The sequence below is a fragment of the Stegostoma tigrinum genome, chromosome 2, assembly GCF_030684315.1.
Source record: "Stegostoma tigrinum isolate sSteTig4 chromosome 2, sSteTig4.hap1, whole genome shotgun sequence".
In the NCBI taxonomy this organism is placed as follows: Eukaryota; Metazoa; Chordata; class Chondrichthyes; order Orectolobiformes; family Stegostomatidae; genus Stegostoma; species Stegostoma tigrinum.
The window spans coordinates 7683344-7704060 of NC_081355.1; the positions used below are offsets into that span (position 1 = coordinate 7683344).

Consider the following 20717-nt stretch of genomic DNA (forward strand, 5'->3'; position numbering starts at 1 on the left):
GGCACCATGGTGCAGCAGTGCTTATCACTGAGCCATCATGCCAACCCAAAAGTTGAGAAAAAATGGCTTTGTAACAAAGCATGTCTCAGTTTGATCAAAAACTTTCCAACTTCTTGTAAATTCTCACCAGTGAAACTCTTACATAAAATATATATAGCAGAAATAGGAAGTTTAGTACATTCTGAACGTTTATACCCTGCACAAGTTTCCTCTTTCTCCTTCCATCGACATAACCTTCTGTTTCTTCACCTGGGCGTTAAATCTAGTTTCTCTTTAAAATTATTATAACATGTTATTTTTGAACATGTGGTAACATTCAGGAAATAAAGATCATAATGAACATTTTACAGCAATTAGAGCAACTCAAGTTTCGAAATAAACAAAAACTTTTCTGCTTGTGAAATGCAAACCCATTTTGAGATTCCTCCAACAGATACTCCTTACCTCCAAGGGTGATTTCATTAGAGACACGGTCAATTGTGAGCACATCATTTGATCCATCATCACAAGCCTCAAAATAGAACTTTTCTGGCGTTGTGTGCCTTAAAAACAAACAAAGTTACTGTGAGTGTCAATTTCATGAAAAATTGTCAAAGCTGAATTTATGGGAAGCACTCTGGAAATTATAGACACCCTCAGAATAAAGATTAACAGATATTTTCTGCTTCAAATTTAGGTCTTACTGACAACACTTAGAATAGTCATGTCTCTCCATTGGTGCATCACTTTTGTTTCCCATGCTATTTATCCTTGAACTCCCATTAATATTTTTGCAAGGATTTATTAGTGCTTAGAGCCATGAACTGTGAACAGGTCGTAGATGAGAAATTTATACAAATCCTGCAAAGCTAAAGCAAGGGAACTGCACCAGACAGCCTTGATTGATTGATTTTATTATCACATGTATTGAAATACACTGAAAAGCTTTGTTTACGAGTGTTAAGGCAGACGATAGTAAGCAAACGGCGTGCCGATCAAAAAGACTTACAGGCATAAAGATTACATTGCACAGTGCATGCACTAGGCAAGATCAAGGTCAGCAAGATCAGCATTATTTCAGGCTAGACAGAGTCCATTCATCAGACTGATAACAGAAGAGAAGAAGCTGTTCCTGAACTTGCTGGCGCAGGTGTTCGAGCTTCTGCATCTTCTATCTGACGGAAGAAGTTGTAAGAGAGCGTTACCAGAGTACAATAGGTCTTTGATGATGTTGGCAGTTTTTCCTGTGGCAGTGGGCTGTGTAAATGGAGTCCATGGAGGGAGGACTGGCTTCCATGATGGTCTGGGCTGTGCACACCACCTTCTGTAGCTTCTTACGGGCCTGAGCAGAGCAGTTGCCGTACCAGGCCATTATGCACCCGGACAGTTTGCTTTCAACGGTGCATCTGTAGAAGTTGGTGAGGGACCTTACGGGCAGGGCAAATTTCCTGAGCTGCCTAAGGAAGAAGAAGCATTGTTGTGTCTTCTTGCCTGTTACATCTATGTGGCAAGTCCAGGACAGGTTGTCAGTTATCGTCGCTCTGAAGAACTTTATGTTCTTCACCCTGTCAACCTCAGTTCCATTCATGTAGATGGGGGCATGATCTCTTCCTTTCTTTCTGAAGTCGATGATTAGTTCCTTAGGTTTGCCAATGTTAAGACACAGTTTGTTTTCATTGCACCACATCACCAAGCCCTCTATCGCCCTTCTGTAGTTTGGCTCATTGTTGTTAGGTATCAGTCCCACTACGGTGGTGTTGTCAGAGAACTTGGAGATGGCGTTCATTCAGAATTTGGCAACACAGTTGTGGGTGTAGAGGGAGTACACCAGGGGGCTAAGGATGCATCCTTGGGGGTCCAGTGTTGAGTGCTGTTGTGGAGGAGGTGCAGTTACCTATCCTCACTGACTGTGGCCTTTGGGTCTGGAAGCTGAGGATCCAGTTGCAAAGGGCAGAGCTGAGATCAAGGCTGCACAATTTTGAGATCGGCCTGGAGGGGATAACGGCACTGAAGGCGGAACTGGAGTCATCGACCAGGAGTCTGACGTTGGTGTCTTTGTTACCGAGTAGTTCCAGGGATGAGTGCAGGGCGAGGGATTATGGTATCCTCTCTGGTCCTGTTACATCAGTAAGCAAATTGTGGGGGATCGAGCTAGGCTGGGAGACTGGAGTTGATGTGGGTCGTGACCAGCCTCTCGAAGCATTTCACGATTATGGAGGTCAGAGCTATTGGGCTGTAGTCATTAAGGCACATTGCATGTGCTTTCGTAGGTATGGGTATGACGGTGGTATTCTTGAAGCAGGTTGGGACTTCAGCTTGTAGAAGGGAAGAGGTTGAAGATATTGGTGAATACATCCGCCAGTTGGTCTGCACAGGACCTGAATACTCGGCCGGGGAATCTGTCTGGGCCAGTCACTTTCCTTGGGTTGCCTTCCAGGAAGGCCAATCTGATGTCTGAAACAGTGAGAGGGAACAGGTGTGTCTGGGGCTGTCGGGGAAGGCATGACCGCGCCACTGCCATTAGATAGCTGCTTTTGACTGGTATGGATACAACTGGCTGAAGGGCCTTTTACTGTGCTGTAGATCTCCAAGACTATATGAATTCAAAACGGCTGCATGCCTGTATAATGGGGCACAGCACCAGGACAACATTTCTCTGAATGAGTGTCTCATGATACTCTGCATCATGAACTGGAATGACATGAAGAAAGCCTGCTGTTTCTTGAACTTATCAAAGTCCAGATGTGCGAGTTTGAGCAGAGGCCTCCACTATAAACTCACATTCCCGAACAATTATTCAGGTGCTATAAGAGAAGGGCCTCTATCCCTCAGCAAGGTCAGTGTTGCCAAAAATACACTGCCTTATAACTCATTGATCAACTGCTATGTCATGTTCCTGCTCTTGATGACAGGAAGATAGCAAAAGGTCTGCTAGACATTTCTGACAGCTTCTTAAAGTGATATAGCATTGAACATCTATTTCTTCTCATCAATCTGCCCTCGGTCATTAGCAAATGTGCATCTGCTTTGACTCAAGTGAACAGAGTTAGAATCTTGTCTATGAACATGGATGCAAATATTATAAAGTCTCCAAGAAGGCAATTTGAGATTTCTGCAACCAAACCTGAAAGCCGTATAAAGGACAGAGTTACTCCTATCTGCAGCTGCTTTATAAAGAGCTGTTCGCACCCTTTGTGTGACAAATTCTTTCCGATCAGTTGAAGGAGGCTTTTGTTCCATACCAAACCTCACAGCATGTTTGCATGATACAGGTCACTGCCATTCTCTGCTGTGCCCAGTAAATCCTTTCTAGACAGTCCATTTCTGTCACGGAGTGCACCCTTGGGTGCATGTTATAAGCATGTGTGCACACGTGGCTCTAATCACAATGTAACTCCATTGCTGAAGGGATTTCAGCTCAGCCATGAACAACTCAGGGAAAGAGGTTAAGAATGCAGGATGCACAAATATACAGAGCCATCTCGCCTAGTACTGCTCCTTGTGAAAGTTTATTGAGTGCCTTTTCGAAAGATTTCAATCAACAGTGAGACATGCAGCTGCCAAGTGTCAGTGAGAGACACCCAGCGGCATGTAGCTCTTCTGCCAGATGTGCCGTCATGGTCCCACATTCATAAGTGTTGTGCTGCCTTTTCACTTCACTGTAACTTGCCTGCAAATCACTGTGACATCCATCATTTCATAATGTCGAGGTCAACACCTCTTTCTGCTGTCCAGTGTGTTATCTAATAGAGATCTTGGTAGCTTTTCAGCTCTGATCAAACAGCAGAAATACTGACATTTACTTTCTGGATGTAACTTTTTAAAGAGTTGTTTCTATTCTTGCAATTCCAAGTACCTGTTCATTTGTCAAATTCTTTGTATATGCAACTTTACTAAGTCTGAACATCCACATCTCAAAGGCCTGTCTTCTGCAAATATTTATACATTGTCCATATTTCTGAAACATCATGAAAGAAAACAGAATGCAGCAACTTATGATATTTATTTCCTTGCTGCAAGCTTGGGATTTTTCTCATTATCAAACCAAATTAAGGATGTTATTTGATTTTGGCACATGTGTAGAGATGCAGTGAAAAGTATGGCTTTGTGTGCTATCCAGGCAAATCATACCATAAGTATATCAGGGTACTAGAAGAGGATGAAAAATATAGTGTCACAGCTACAGGGAAGGTGCAGAGAAAGAGCAATTAGAGGTTTGTTCAAAAGTCTGATAACAGTGGGGGAGAAGCCTTTTTTTTGTATCTATTGGTACATGTTTTCTAACTTTTGTATCTTCTGACTAATGGAAGAGAATGCTTCACAATGTTATTCTGGCCATCCTCTGCCTTCTTCAAACTTCCGTGTCCTATCTGCCACTTTCAGCTAAATTGATAAATTTACCTACTTGTTCCATTGTAACACTGTCCACTTGTAGCAGGTCAGTAAAAAGCCCAGTAACCACCAATTTGACAGGGTTTAAGCCACGGGGTTAGGAAAGACAAATGCGGTGTTGTTGGACTGAAGCAGTAGGGTCAGTTTCACCCACTACACTATTAGGCCATGACATTTAATATGCAACACAACCAACACGCACAGACAGAGACAGTGCAGTAATTTTTTTTCAGGGAGTGGGAGGAACAGGACATTGAGTAGGACGGTCCATGGAATAGGAGCAAGTGAATGGTCAATGAATACAGAGGAAATACTGAAGGAGGAGTGGAATCCAGAAGGTGAGGATATCATCTGCTCTGTCAGCAGATATCATTAACACAAGGAGTCTTCAAGAATTGCCAGACATGCAAGGTTAGCAAATGTGGAAAAAGGAGCCACAGAATGGCTGGGAGATAAATAAGTGGATATAAAAAAAAGTTTACCCTGTAGGTGCAAAATTCAGTGAAGCCTGGCAAAGACAGGTATCAAAATGTGTCACTCTTTAAAAAAGCCTTACATGTAAACTGCTACCATCTGCCAACCTTGGCTGTCAAGGACCAAAAAAGAACTGATCAAAGGAGCTAACAAAGTGTGGGGCTGGATGAACACAGCAGGCCAAGCAGCATCTTAGGAACACAAAAGCTGACGTTTCGGGCCTAGACCTTTCATCGTTAGCTCCCTTTGATCAGTTCTTTTTTGGTCCTTGACAGCCAAGGTTGGCAGAGGTAGCAGTTTACATGTAAGGCTTTTTTTTTAAAAGAGAGTGACACATTTTGATGATACCTGTCTTTGCCAGGCTTCACTGAATTTTGCACCTACAGGGTAAACTTTTTTTTATATCCACTTATTTATCTCCCAGTCATTCTGTGGCTCCTTCTTCCACATTCGCTAACCTTGCATGTCTGGCAGTTCTTGAAGACTCCTTGTGTTATGATATCTGCTGACAGAGCAGATGATAGGGTCTAGGCCCGAAACGTCAGCTTTTGTGCTCCTGAGATGCTGCTTGGCCTGCTGTGTTCATCCAGCTCCACACTTTGTTATCTTGGATTCTCCAGCATCTGCAGTTCCCATTATCACTGATCAAAGGGAGCTGTTGTGTTAGAGAATGCATTATTCCCCATTGTGCTGTGCCTTTACCCTCCCCAAAACTGCCTGCAGCAGTTTAAGGCAGTACTCACTACCACCTTCTCCAGGGCAATTAAAGATGGGCAACAAATGCTGACCTAACTAGCAACACCCACATTCCCTAATGAATAAAAATCTCTGAAAAATGTGGAAACTCAATCACTGAATTTATCCCAACATGAACAGTATTCTACTAAAACTTTTTAAAAAACTGAGCCAAATTGAGAGTTCAAAGACAGAGGGTTCCAACGAAAAGCATCAACAATATCCCAGCAGGATCATTTCCTCCTTAGACACTGCATTGTAAAGATAAACTTGGATGCCTTTAGAATAGTTTGTAATCAGCCACATTGTGATCACAAGCTGCTTAGCTCTAGGTTAATACTTAATACTATTTGTTACAAACAAATGGTGAATGATCAGTGTCTAACATACATCCACGGCAACTAAACCAAGTATCTCCAGGACTATGATGTGCAGACAACCAGAACCAAAGATAATGATTTTGGCTTAAGTATCCAGATAATTGGGTTGTTGGAATTACAAGAGCTGGTTTTTCCTTTGAGGGAGAACAACATTGCACAATTCCCATTTGCAGAAACACCTCAGATTCTCCCAGTGAGATAAGCTACCAAGTATTTTTCACAGATACCAAACTTTCTACATATTCAGAACTCATGCAGCACACAGGGACAAGACAAGCAATAGCTCCCTACATCTAAATCTAATTCCATTCCATTAGTCATTTGAGTTACTTTAACTTTGGAGGGGAAAACATCAGGCAAAGGAGCCCGATAAGACCAAGTCACTTAGGCAACACAAGAAGTTCATGCTTATCTGAGTGGCAGAGTCACAATAATTAGCACTAACCATCTGACAAGTCAAGACCTTATTCCAATAGCACTTACTCAGCATTTCAAGAAAACAAATGTAATGCTAACACTGCAACTAATTTATAAGTCATTGCTGGACATATAAGCCAGGGCCATGCCACTAACGTTATTGAATTCTGATCAAGATCTTTGAGGTCTTCATTTATTTTCATCTTATGTATATAAAACTTTACACAATACCAAGACAGCTCAAAGAACTGTACAGACGTCACTGATGCAATGTAGTAATCTGGGCATCCAATTTGGGCTCAGCAAGATCCCACAAACAGCATCATGAAAATGACCACAAAATCTGTTGTTGAGAAATTGAGAGAGCGAGAGAGGCAGACAGAGAAATAAACGAGGCAGGATACAAATCCCCTGCTCTTTAAACTAAAAAAAGGTGGAGATCAGTGGGTCTTCCTAAGGGGATGGGCAGGTCTTGACTTAAAAGTCTCATCTGAGAGATTGCACCTCTGCTAGCACAGCACTCCTCAGCAATACACTGGTACATCAACCTGATATTGTGCGCTCAAATCTCTAGAATTATGCACACACCCAGATACAATCAAAGGATTTATAAACTTAAATGCTTTTGATTTTAGATCCCAAATTGGTAGTACAGTGAAAATGGTAAATTATAACACCTGGGAGGCTTGCCTCAGCTGCACTGTTTTTGCAGTGCTGCATATTTTGAAATCAGTCATTAAATCCACTGCGAAAACAATTTCAACAAGCTTGAACAGCCAGCTGAGATTATGATCAGTACATAATTAGCTACAAAGCTAAAACCTTAAATTTGGAAAAATAAATTTCAAAACCAAAGCACCAGCCACAAGAACTAGTAAAAGCTGTTCCTTGCAACATCCACAACAAAAATGTGACCAACCCTTTTGAAAGGAACAGCACATTGAAGGTTGCTATAGCTTGTAATTTGCGAGTGCCTCTTGAATATTTTATAATGCCAAGCTATTTTGGCCTGCAAAGAGGTGTTTCAGCTTTTCGGAGTGTTTGTTTATTCAGGTTCCAAAACTAATGATAACCTAATGATAATGTTACAAAACTAGTGAGAAAGTGCTACCTGCTAGGGAATGGGCACAGCATTAATGCCCCACAACTGAGCAGTTTATGATTTTTGACTATTCCTCTTTTAAGAGTCATTACCTTCCAGTAAGAGGCCAGTTGGCCAATTGCGTTCCATGTCAGGACTCTGTAGGTCATACCATTCAATCACGTTGCCACTGAAAGTTTATTACCTTCAAGGGTCTACTCAATTTCCTTTTTAAAATCATTCATTGTCTCCACTACCACCCCTTCACATCCTCATCTACCCCTCACTCACTCAACCTTAATCTGTGTCTGGCCCTCGTGATCATGACTCGTGGGAGTAATTTTTCTTTCACGAATATATTGTGATTAATATTTCAGTATCTCTCAGTATAATTTTTAGCAAAGTATCACCTCCCCACTGTTGACAAGCACTGGATCTCAGAATTAAATCTTACATTCAGTACATAAGCAGCAACCTCAAACGGTCAAGGTGAGGGGACGGTTGTAACGAGGTGGTGGGGGGTGTGTGTGGGGGGCGCGGTGAAGCGAGAAATACAGCAACCGGTGGTTGTACTGAAACACAAGATCTAAAGCACTCGCCAGGGTAGCTCTTAGGAGGTTGGTTCCCCTGACCGGGAGAGATAGGGGATCAATCTTGGACTGAGATTACTCCAAATTTCTTCACTCAGTGGCATGTCAAACTTTGGAATTCGTTACTCTACGAGTGGATCCTCAGTCATTTGAATACATTCAAGAGAGAAGCGATAAGTAGCGGCTGGGATTTTAAGAGGAAGAAGCTGTAATTGAGGTAGATCAGTCATGATCTTAGTGAATGAAGCAGTAGGCTGGAAGAGCAGAATGGCCGATCCACATTTTTTTTTAAAAATGTCCTTATGACAATCCAACCATTAGAATGTCAAGTCGTCATATTCTAAAATAGCTGAGGTCCATTGCTGAAATGTATTATTTATGAAAGAAGATGATTGTTGAGTTGCCCATGAGGGTATCAATTACTTTGTTTTAATTTCATCGTCTGTTTACTCGCAGTATTATTGGCAGATGTGTAACTGTATCAAACCCATGTCTACCAAGAATTCACTGGGTATTTTAGACATAAAACTAATCTACTTTCCCATTAAAGCATTTACGTCTAAAGATGTGACAAAGTTAATGCTGTACTGATGTGATTTATGATCAATTCATCCAGAATTCCACTCTACGTTTGTACCGGATTCGTTCTTCACATGATCTACCGGAGAGCTTACTAGATGGAAACCACAGCCACAAGGTGTCAATCTTACTTGAGATTCTGAGAACCACAAAGCTCAATGTGATGGTGCCTTATTAATATAAAAAAATGCTAGCATGGGATGTGGCATCGCTGACTGGGCAGCATTTATTGTCCATCCCTGGTTGCCCTTGAGAACTGCTGCAGTCTGTGCTGTAGGGAGACTCACAATACCCTAAGGAAGGGAATGCAAAGATTTTGACACAGTGAAGGAACAGTGATATATTTTCAAGTCAGGATGGTGAGTGAACTTGCAGGTGGTGATATTCCCGTGTCCTTCGAGACAGAAGTGATCACACATTTGAAAGGTGCTGAGGATCTTTGGTGAATTTCCACAGTGCGTCATGCAAATAGTACACACATGCTTCAGAACCTCCTACTGCAGCATGCCGTTCAACAATTCTGTGAATTATCAAAAGGTGTAAACTCCAAATTCCAACCACAATGTGACAGAATCGATCAAAACACAGATTTGCTTTGCTCTGCAAGCAGACAAATGAACTTGGAGCAGAGGTAGATCACTCTGCCATTCAGTAGGATCATGGCTGATCTGACTGGAACTTCAACCTCACATTCCCATCTTGTCCTTATATCATCATCAGCAATTCCTCACAGATGAGGGCAACTCTCTTCCACTCCTGAGGGAAGTCCATAGGTGGCTGTACAGACCGATGCGGCTTCTACAGGCTCTGTTACACTTGAGGTGGAAGGTAGTTATGGGAGGTGATGGGTGGGGCATTGGCGTGGCAGCGTGGTCCTTACGCTGTTTTTGCCTGGCTTCCACTTTTTCCCAATGCAAGTCTCAAAGTACTTGACACCTTCTCGCATGTTCCTCTTGGGCCAAATGATTCCCAGGTGTTGGTGGGAATGTCACATTGAGGACTTGAGGTTATCTCTGAAGCATTTCCTCCGTCCAAGTGGGGCTCGACAACTAGGAGTAGAGCGCCCGCTTGGGGAGTCTCGTGTTGGTCACGCGAATGATGTGCTCAGCCCACTGCAGACGATCAAGGCTGGTCAGTACCTCAAAGCTGATGATGTTAGTCTAGTCGAGGACACTGGTGTTGGTGGTCTCTCTTCCCAGTGGATTCACAGGATCATAAGTGACCCCTAGTTTTACATTCTACCACAAGGGGAATCATCCCCTCCACCTCTAATCTGTCAAGTCTCCTCAGGATCTTTGTAAATTATAAAGAAATCACCTGTTACTCCTCTGCACTCTAGTGGATGTAAGCCTAACATGGGGGAACCCTCTTTTGGTGCAGTGGTGGTATCTCTACCCTGGATCAGGAGGCCCAGGTCCAAGACCCACCTGCTCCAGAGGTGCATAATAGCATCGCTGAACAGGGTGGTTAGAAAATAAAAGGTTAAAATTAAGAAAGAGTTTTAAGCCTAACCTGCTCACCCTTTCTTCCTTAGAGAGCCCACTCATTCCAGGGATGAATCCAATAAACATTCTCTGAACTGCGGCCAACACATTTGCATCCTTTCTTAAATAAGATGACCAATATCGTACACAGTACTCCAGAAGTGGTCTTTCCAGTACCCTGTATAACTGAGCATAACTTTCTAACCGTAATGAACTAGCACTCTCAAGAAAGGAAGAACAGTCTTAAACAGTCAGAACAAAAGGTATTTAAAATAAGCTGCCCAAGAACACAGCACCTTTTGTGGAGGTTGGTGACAAAGCCTGTTGTGTTTCAGATGCCCTTACACCACCCTGAAACCCTCTCAGCCTCTCCACTTCCTTTAAGAACCATCTCACTACCCATCTCTTAAGGTACGGAGTTTTCGCCCTCCTCTCCAGCTCACACTCCATTTTTCAGGCGTAATTTCTTCATCCATTTGCACTTAATGTGCGTTCACAAAAATGCAAGAAAATCTATAGAAAATGAATACTGTTTCTGCACAGGTCTGCCCTACATGATGCTCACTATAGAGCTTTCAATCTCAACTAGGTGATAGCAATAAGCCAGAAATCAAAGCAGATACTCAGGCAACTCATTTGATCACTGCATCCCTTCTAGCACTGTGGCAAGGCCGAAGAACTGACTCCTTTCTTCAGTTGTGCAATGAAGTAGGGAGCAGAGAGATGTAAATACAAAAGCATATCTGCGCCATTTCACAGCTTGTTTCAAACATTGCTACAGAAAAACTATTTCTCATTCATTATCAAGATCGACAATGAAGCAAGTTCAAAGTTCCATCGTCAAAGTGCACAATTGTTTTACAGCCTGTGAAAATGCCCAACTTGATACTGCAAAGAAACAGCCTGGAAATAAGAAGGATAATCAATGAAAATTCCAGGAGTCAACAAATGGGCTGAACAAATTACTCCCTAATAACTGAGTCAGGATTGAGTTATTTTCAATATCAATGGTGAATTATTAAGTAACTGCCTCTCAAACTTAAACCTGCGCCTTGCATTATCCAAGTCAACCAATCCTGCCACATTGATTTCATCAGATTTTGCTTGAATAATCAAACATGACAGAAGTTTAAGAAAGTGACAGCATCATGTAGTTTCACAGTAGTTCTCAGTCCATACTGAAGTAATCTCACAGACGCATTTGTTGAAAGACATCACATTACGTTTAAATATCCCTGCTTAGGCAAAAGAACACTACGCCACATTACTCATGCCACCATGAGTCTCAGAAAGGATTCAGTTCAGTCACTTTCCTTTTAAAAAGATTCGCATTAATACAGCACTTTTCACAACCTCAAGATTTCCCAAAGTGCACTACAGGCAATGAAGTACTTCTGCAGTCTAGAGACAGCTATAATGTAGGATACACAGCACTCAATATGCACACAGCAAGCACTCACGAAACAACGTGATAACGTTCACATAACCTTCTGACTGGAAAGAGAGATAACAGGAACTGCAGGTGCTGGAGAATCCACGATAATAAAGTGTGGAGCTGGATGAACACAGCAGACCAAGCAGCATCTTAGGTGCAGAAAAGCTGACGTTTTGGGCCTAGACCCTTTTTTCATGAAGGATCTAGGCCTGAAATGTCAGCTTTTTCTGCTCCTAAGAAGCTGCTTGGCCTGCTGTGTTCATCCAGCTCCACACTTTACTTCAGATTGGAAAGCTGATTTCGGGAATAAATGGACTCAGGACAACAGAGAGAATTCCCGTCCACGTCTGACTTCTTTGAAAAAGAATCCAGGATCCTTCATGTCCTTTTGAGGAGACAGGCTGCATTGAATCTCTCATTTTAAAGATGGCAGCTCAATCAGATCAACAATCCCTCAGTCTAGACTTGGAAAGTGCGTCTTAATTTTTGTCTGCAAGTCTCTGGAGAAGAAATTAAACTCTCAACCATTCTCTCACAATCACTACCACCTGAACGATCCAATGCAACCAACAGGCGAACTCGGTAGTCACCTTAAGTAGCAAAATTTAGGAATAAAAGCAGAAGTCACATGACACCAGGTTATAGTCCAATGGGTTTATTTGAAATTACAAGGTTTTGGAGCGCTGCTCCTTCATCAGGCAACTTCACCTAATGAAACAGCAGCACTCAAAAAGCGTATGATTTCAGACCCTTTGGACTATAACCTAGTGTCACATGAGTTCTGATTTTGTCCACCCCAGTTCAACACCAGCACCTTCACAAAATTATGGATGGAACGGCAAATTCCTAAATGATCTTTTCATGGCCTACTTCCTGCTCCTTATGAATAAATGAAATTACATAAACAAACAGGCATCAGCTATAATAATGAAACACCTTAATCAACTGACGTACATCCACCTTTACTGACAATAATATAGATTTCCACAGGTTTAAATTGCAATCAATCCCAGAATTTCTTAATATATTCCTCATTCTGTTTATGTGCAGCTTTCTAAATTTGTAGACTTGTACACTCCAAAACTGTGAGCCAGTAAATAATATAAAAAACATAAGTTAATGAAGGCCATTCTATCATCATGATTATTCTGCATAAATCATCCAGGAACAGGAACACTGAATGAGATGATGGGACCAATATTAGCTGTTATAATGTGCATTTCTTCCAGTACTGATTCCTGACAAAAGTGTAGTGTACAACCTGGGCCATCACATTCTCTTTTTCCTGTAAAAAGAACTTGTAATTACAAACGTAGATCCTTTATTCATATCCATGCAGAATACTCATTTTTGAAAGTGAATTGCTAGGGACAACAATTGCTGATGGTGCCGAATACTTATTTACCAGGCTGACTGAGGCAAACAAAATCCTACCAATTGAACTACAACCAATACTAAGATAGCACTACAATCTGGACTTAAACTCTGTAATCAATACTCTCAACCTTGAAACCTCGTATTTGTATTGACATCCAAAAGGTGTAACATTGCCAGAACGAATATCACTTCACATGGATGCAAGCTATGGCATTGATCAGTTTAAAAACTGTGTGGAAATGCTAGGGCTGGTTTGGGTGCCATCTTATTCAACTTTAATGTTGCCGGTTACATAAGAACTCACCTTTCCTACATTAACCCTGAATTTCAACAGGAAAAGGCAGCCTTTTGCAAATCCTTCCTGATGAGATTGCCAACTTAACGGCCATTTATACAATAAATCAGAGACACCATCCTTAAACCATTCAACTTACTATAATCATGAGAAAATTCTTGAGAAAATAAAGCACTATAAGGAATGTGCTTTATTTATTCTTACAGTGCAACTTAAAACCATCAAGCCTGCTCCACAATTCAATTATATAACAGCGAGCGTACATCTCAACTCCATTTATCATCTTTTGGCTGATAACCTCAATACTCTTCCTGAATAAAGGCTGAATTAATCTCAGTCTTAGGTGTCGGATCTCATCTCCAATGTCTTTGGAGGAACAGTGTTCCACATTTCGACGAGTAGAATTCGTGAAATACTACTTCCTGATTAGCCTGATCCAATTTAAAGATCCAATCCATTTGGACAGATTCCCCAACTTGAGGAAATAGACCCTCTTGTATCCATTTATTAAATCCGGAGATCATCTTTAACAGCTCATTTCAGTCACAGCTTTTATGTTCCAGACAATACAAACCAAGGTCATTTGACTTGCCCTGATAAGTTAACCCTTACAGAGGCTAGGATGAATCTGCACTGGTATCCTTCCAACAATAATATATCCACGTCATGATGGGCAAGCATGGCTTAAGCTCAGTCATTGCCGCAGAGTGCAGTGGAGGCCAGGATGTTGGATGCTTTCAAGGCAGAGATCGACAAATTCTTGATCTCAAACGGAATCAAGGGCTATGGGGAGAGTGCAGGGAAGTGGTGTTAAAATGCCCATCAGCCATGATTTAAATGGCGGAGTGGACTTGATGGGCCGAATGGCCTTATTTCCACTACTATGTCTTATGGTCTTATTCAAAAATGTACTACAGCTCATGCTTGGTGGAATAGATATACTGGACAATTAACCCAGAGAATACAGATTCAAATCCCACTCTGGCCGCTTAGCGGTGTCTGCAACACTGCCCCAAACGGTGCATCAATATTGTTTACAGAAGAAAACCTTCCATCTAACTCCTGGTTTAGTCAATTGGTTACTCCAGTCCCCTCACCAATGTAATAAGACAAAGAACTGTCGATGCTGGAAATCTGAACCGTAAACAGAAATTGCTGGAGAAACCCAACAGGTCTGGCAGCAACTGTCGAGAGCAGAGTTACCACTCGAGTTGAGTGACCTCTCTCTGAGCTTCACTATCCACTGAACAAGTCATTCAGTTGTATCAAGGCAGCAACTCACTGCCATCTATAGGGCAATAAACGGTCAGCCATGCCATGTCGTAAGAACTAAGTGTTTTTTTTAAGAAGAGATTCTATATTATGGCAATTTTGTTTGTTCTTGTATGGAATGTGGGCATTGTGTTATGGATCTGGAATCAGATGAAGGCAGATTTTCACTCTGAAAGCATTGACAATGTTTACACAGCAGCCAACAGATTAGCTCTTAACTCCAGATTTTCACTGAATTTCACTATCTGCAATGGTGAGATTTGAATGCATATCCCCAGAACATTCACATGGGTCTCTAATTTACCAGTCCAGTGAGATGGCCATAATGCCACTGCCACCTCCCATGGCTAGACAAATGAGAGAAAATATTCTGTGCTGCTGACCCATCAGCAGAGAATTTTCGCTGGGATGCCTTTTCCTCAAACACAGAGACTGCAGAACTAAGTCAGTCATGCAGTGCCTGTGACACTGAACAATTAACCTTGAGTCAATGAATTCAATGTTTGCTCTAGCAAGTTTCAAAACTAAATTCAATAATCTTCAGCCTGACATCAGAATGAAATACCAACAATGTAAACTGTCAGAGTGTTACGAAAATCCAACTGATTCACCAGCAACCTAGTTCACAGGTCACTCCACTCAGCTCTTAAATATTATGAAATAAGCATTGCCTACACTCAAGAAAAAAAATTTAAAATAATGAATGATCAAAAGCGAAACTTGGATCAGACCAATTCACAGTCACCAGCATTTTTTTTAATTAGAGTTTCAAATCTAAAGTTTAATACACCTTACAGCTCACTCACTTATTACCTGAAGGAGAATTTAAAGCAGACAAGAGGAAGATTTGCGTGACCTAACCATAACCTATTACAGAACGAACATAGCTACCTTGACAGAGGTGATCCAAAACACTTCCACGTCCAACTCCGCAAAAACATGAGGCCATCCAAAACTGCCACCACACTGCTGACTCCCAACCCTGTCTATCTTTACCCTATGCTCTGTAGCCTCCCAGTTAAACATTTTACTTTTAAAATTCTTATTCTTGTTTTCAAATCCATCTATGCCTTTGTCATCTCTAACTCTCCCCAGTCTTATAATTCTGAAATATCTAAACTTTTCTAATCCCAGCCTCTGAAGACATCCTAATTTTAATCAACTGGTGACTGAGCTTTTAGTTGCCCGAGTTCTCAGCTTTGGAATTCCCTAGGGGAGGGTGACAGCAGAGTGAGAAATAGGAACAGTTGCCATGCCTCATCTCTTCTGCAATGGGGGAAATCACAGTCTCCCTCTCTTTCACTCAATGGGGATGGGCGGGGGGAAGTGGGTGTTCACCCTCAGAGATAGCAATAAGTGCAGATGTTGGAGTCAAAGTTGATACAGCCTCTGTCTTTTCCTCAATGGGGGAATCAACCACCCCCCTCACCTCTCTCTCTCTGTCCCTCAATGGTGCAGTCACCCCATCTTTCTTCCCTGAATTGGCAGGGGTGGGGAGAAAGAGGGTGAAGAGGGGGTGACGCTCGCATTCTCTCCCTTATTGGGGATCTGTCTTTCTACCCACCCTTCCCCTGTCCCCCTTTAACAGGGGTAGGGGGTGGGGGTAGTCTCTCTCGGTGTTCCCCTTTAATGGGGGTAGGGGATGGGGGTGGGGGTAGTCTCTCTCTCTCTCTCTGTCCCCCTTTAATGGGGGTACGGGGTGGGGGTAGTCTCTCTCTCTCTCTGTCTCCCTTTAATGAGGTTGGGGGGTAGGGGGTGGAGGCAGTCTCAGTCAGTCTCCCTCTCTCTCTCTCTGTCCCCCTTTAATGGGGGTAGGGGATGGGAGGGTGGGGACAGTCAGTCAGTCTCTCTCTCTCTGTCCCCCTTTAATGGGGGTAGGGGACGGGAGGGTGGGGACAGTCAGTCAGTCTCTCTCTCTGTCCCCCTTTAACGGGGGTAGGGGATGGGAGGGTGGGGACGGACAGTCAGTCAGTCAGTCAGTCTCTCTCTCTCTCTCTCTCTCTCTGTCCCCCTTTAATGGGGGTAGGGGATGGGAGGGTGGGGACAGTCAATCTCTCTCTCTCTGTCCCCCTTTAATAGGCGGAAGGGGGTGGGGTTTGGGTTGAGCCGAGGGCTCTTGCCTCCCCGCGGTGGGGGGGGGGGGGGGGGAGGAAGGACAATGGAATCCCCGGGCCGCTTGCCCCGATATTTATTAAATAATAAATACGCGACACACACACAACCCGCCCCCGGAGGGGGGAACACTCACAATTTCAGATTCTCATACGCGGCCGCCGCCATCTTCCCGTCACCGCCGGCCTGAACTCTGACCCCGCCGCGCTGACGTCAGTGCCGACCTATGACGCCGGTGCGGGGCAGGAAGCTCCGCCCAGTGAGGGGCAGGGTTGTTGTTGTTATCTCCCAGTCAGCGGTCTGGCCAATCACTGCATCTTCCCCAATATTCAAACCTGGCTTTTAGATTGTCACTCACTGCAAGAATCTCCTTTTCAATGTCTTTGTTCATGGGATGTGGGGAGTTAGATGCTGGAAGGGAGTCTCTTCCTGTGGGAGAGACCAGGAGCAGAGGAAATAATCTCAGGATCATTTAAAACACAGATTGGGTTGGGTTGGAGATAATGGGAACTGCAGATGCTGGAGAATCCAAGATAATAAAATGTGAGGCTGGATGAACACAGCAGGCCAAGCAGCATCTCAGGAGCACAAAAGCTGACGTTTCGGGCCTAGACCCTTCATCAGAGAAGGGTCTATGCCCGAAACGTCAGCTTTTGCGCTCCTGAGATGCTGCTTGGCCTGCTGTGTTCATCCAGCCTCACATTTTATTATCTTGGGTTGGGTTGGGTTGGGGGGCATTTCTCACAGAATCTGTGGAATTCTTTACCTCAGAGCCTGGGGCATAAAGTGTATTCAAGACTGAGCTAGAACAGAGTTTATATCAATTAGGAAATCAAGGGTTATGGGGAAAGCACTTTCGGAGCACCGTGTACAGTTCTGACCCCCCCCCCCCCACCACCCCGTTATAGGAAGGATATTATTAAAAATTGGAGAGGGTTCAGGAAAGATTTAGCAGGAAAAGAGGGTTTGAGTTATCAGGAGAGTCTGGTTAGGCTGGGACATTTTTCACTAGAGTATAGGAGGTTGACGGGTGACTTGTAGAGGTTTATAAAATCTTGAGGGACATACATAAGGTGAAAAGCCAAGGTCTTCTTCCCCAGGGTAGGGGACTCTAAGATTACAGTGGTCGGCACTTCTGCCTCACTGCACCAGGGACCCGGATTCGATTCCGGCCTCAGGCAAGTGCCTGTGTAGAGTTTGCACATTCTTCCCATGTCTGCATGAGTTCCCTTCCTCTACCCAAAACTGTGAGGGTGAAGTGGATTGGCCATGCTAAATTGCCCACATAGTGTCCGGGGATGTGCAGGCTAGGTGGGTCAGCCACAGGACATGCAGGGTTACAGGGGTGGGTCTGAGTGGGATGCTCGTCAGAGAATCGGCGATGACACAGTGGGCTGAACAGCCTGTTTCCTCACTGCAGGGATTCTGGAGGATGTGCATTTAAGGTGAGAGGGGCAAGATTTAAAAGGGTCCTGGGAAGCAACTTTTTCACACAGAGGGTGGTTCCTGTGTGGAATGAACTGCCTGAGGAAGTTATAGATACAGGTACAGTTACAACATTTAAAAGACACTTGGACAGGTACATGAATTGGAAAGGTTTAGAGGGATATGGGCCAAGCACAGGCCAATGGGACGGGTGTCATTTGGGAAACCTGACTGGATTGGATGAATTGGACAGAAGAATCTGTTTCTGTGCCGAATGACTCTATGATTCTAATTTTAAATCTGCAGTGGCCTCTTTAAATATTGGAGCAGACTTGGTGGGCTGTCTGTTCTGATGTCTTATGGTCCTGATAGTTTGAAGTCACATGTGGGCCAAAACAGATATGGATAGCAGATTTCCTTCCCTGAAGGACACTAGTTCTCATCCCATGAAAGATTTTAAAAATCCATAAAGTAGTTTTCATGGCAAAACAGGAGCTAACGGAATGTGTGAGTCTCTGCAGCCAACAGACTGTGCTTGGAGTGAGAGCAGACCTCAGTAAGTTTGTCTAGAAAACTTCACGTGCCCCATTGCTCATGGAAGGTGCAGAGTTATCAGACACAAAGATGCAGTGAAGCATTGTTAGAGATAATAGGAACTGCAGATGCTGGAGAATCCGAGATAACAAGGCATAGAACTGGATGAACACAGCAGGCCAAGCAGCATCTTAGGAGCAGGAAAGCTGACGTTTTGGGCCTAGACCCTTCATCAGAAAAAATGCTTTGATAGCTACCTACTTTTTATTCTTCTTTTACTATTCTGTTGGTGTGGGGTGCAAATGTCAAAAATGATGGGCGTGGTGACCGTCAAGCTTGCTACTTTGTCCTGGATGATGTAAAGATTGTTGTAGGGGCTGCACTCATCCATGGCAAGTGGAGAGTATTTTTCTCCTGAGTTGTCCCTTGTAGATGGTAGACAGGCTCTGGGCTGTAAGAAGGTTGAGTTACTCACCGCAGCATTCCCAGACACTGATCTGCTCTTGTAGCTAAAATGTTTTAGTTCAGTTCAGTTCCTGGAATATTTAGAGCTGAAAATGACAGAGAGGATGTATTGATCGATCACGACATTCACGCCTGTCTCCAAGTATCTAGTCCTGTCTCAGCACTGGGCCAAGATAGGTTAGGACAAGAATGAGGTTGACAGTGCAAACCTTCTCCCTTCACCCTCTGGTGCATGTGAAAGTCATGTTCATTGTGTTCCGTATGAATGGTTAGTGATAACTAACAAACAGCCAAATGCATTTAAGACACCATCATGCATAACCTGGAAGGGGAACTTAGGAGGTGATGGTTGTTTCAATGACGTTATAGAATCTGTCCTTCTTGATGGAGGTGCTGCTAGATCAATGCTTCCTAAACATTTTCCGCCATCACCCCATTTTGATGCTTGAATATTGTCATAGCACCTCAGTGAGGACAATCAGAGCGAGGTCCTGTTAAAATGGGAGCTCAGCTGTTGTAATTTGGTCTGACGTCCACAGCGGCCATTATCACCTTTAATATCACAACCTCAAAATTTTAGCTCACGACCCTACATAGGATCTCAAACCTCACTTTGGGAAGCCCTGTGCTTGATAATTCATTAATACAATCTACAGTCACAGCACAGAAACAGTCCCTTCAGTCCAATCAGTCCATGCCAAACATAATCCCAAACTAAACTGGTCCCACCTGCCTGCTCCTGGCCTATCCCTCCAAACCTTTACTTTTTGTGAGCTTATCTAAGTACCTTGTAACTATACCCATATCCAACACTTCCTCAGGAAGTTCATTCCATGCACAAACCACTCTGTGTAAAACATTTGCCTCTCATGTCTTTTTTAAATCTCTTTCTTCTCACTTTTAAAAATATACCCTCTAGTCTTGAATTCCCCTATCCCAGGGAAAAGGCACCTGCCATTAATCCTTTCCATAGCCCTTATGATTTTATAAAACTTTGGTGTTTTGGCTGGAGAGAAAAATCTGAAAGGCAGTTCAATGGTTCCTGTCGACAGGATTCACTGAGTTGTTGTTTTTGGCTTGCTAAGACTGGCTGCTCCTTGATTCGTCTTCTCCAGGAACTTTTGCCTACTTGCAGGAGGCAAAGAGAGACTGATTCATGACTTGTAAGGTCAGACTAATTGGTTAAAAGCAACAGCATACAGCGATTGATGAGGGAAAATAAACCAGCTTGAAGGGTCTAGGCTCGAAACGTCAGCTTTTGTGCTCCTAAGATGCTGCTTGGCCTGCTGTGTTCATCCAGCTTCACACCTTCAGTCTTTAGGTCTGTTTTACTGCAGTTAAAAGGACACCACCTCCCTACTGGAGGTCTGAAGGCTTCTAGCTATATCGTTCACACCCACAAGCTGTTGAGCTGCTTGGGAACAAGTCACATAACTGTTTTTCAGATAGAAGGTCTTTGTCATCAATTGGTCAGCCCTCGATGAGTTACTTGTTGCAGGCTGAATCTCACTTTGTTCACAACTCCGAGTGCTAGTTCATCTGCAACTAATGTTCCCCATTGATCGGACAAACAAAAGTGTGAATAGCAGTTGCAACTCGTCTGGTAGCTTGCTTTTAAGAAGCGCAGCAGTCCCTTCCACAATCTGTGTTTTTGTTTTTAAAATAATCCTTGTCCCATTTCAGCCCACAAT

At 43.3% G+C, this 20717-nt stretch overlaps 1 protein-coding gene across 2 annotated transcripts in view; it reads right to left on the minus strand.

Moving 5' to 3' along the window:
- LOC125466226 (phosphatidylinositol-3-phosphatase SAC1-like) overlaps nt 1-16837 on the minus strand; it is a 61972-nt gene extending 45135 nt beyond the window's left edge. For both annotated transcript variants that reach the window (XM_059652041.1, XM_059652040.1), the window contains exons 1-2: nt 16739-16837; nt 445-542 (exon numbers count right to left, since the gene is read on the minus strand). In XM_059652041.1, coding sequence (XP_059508024.1) covers nt 445-542; nt 16739-16770 — 130 coding nt within the window. In that variant the 5' untranslated portion in view covers nt 16771-16837. The remainder of the gene's footprint in view (nt 1-444; nt 543-16738) is intronic.
- Between the last annotated feature and the right edge of the window lie 3880 nt (nt 16838-20717).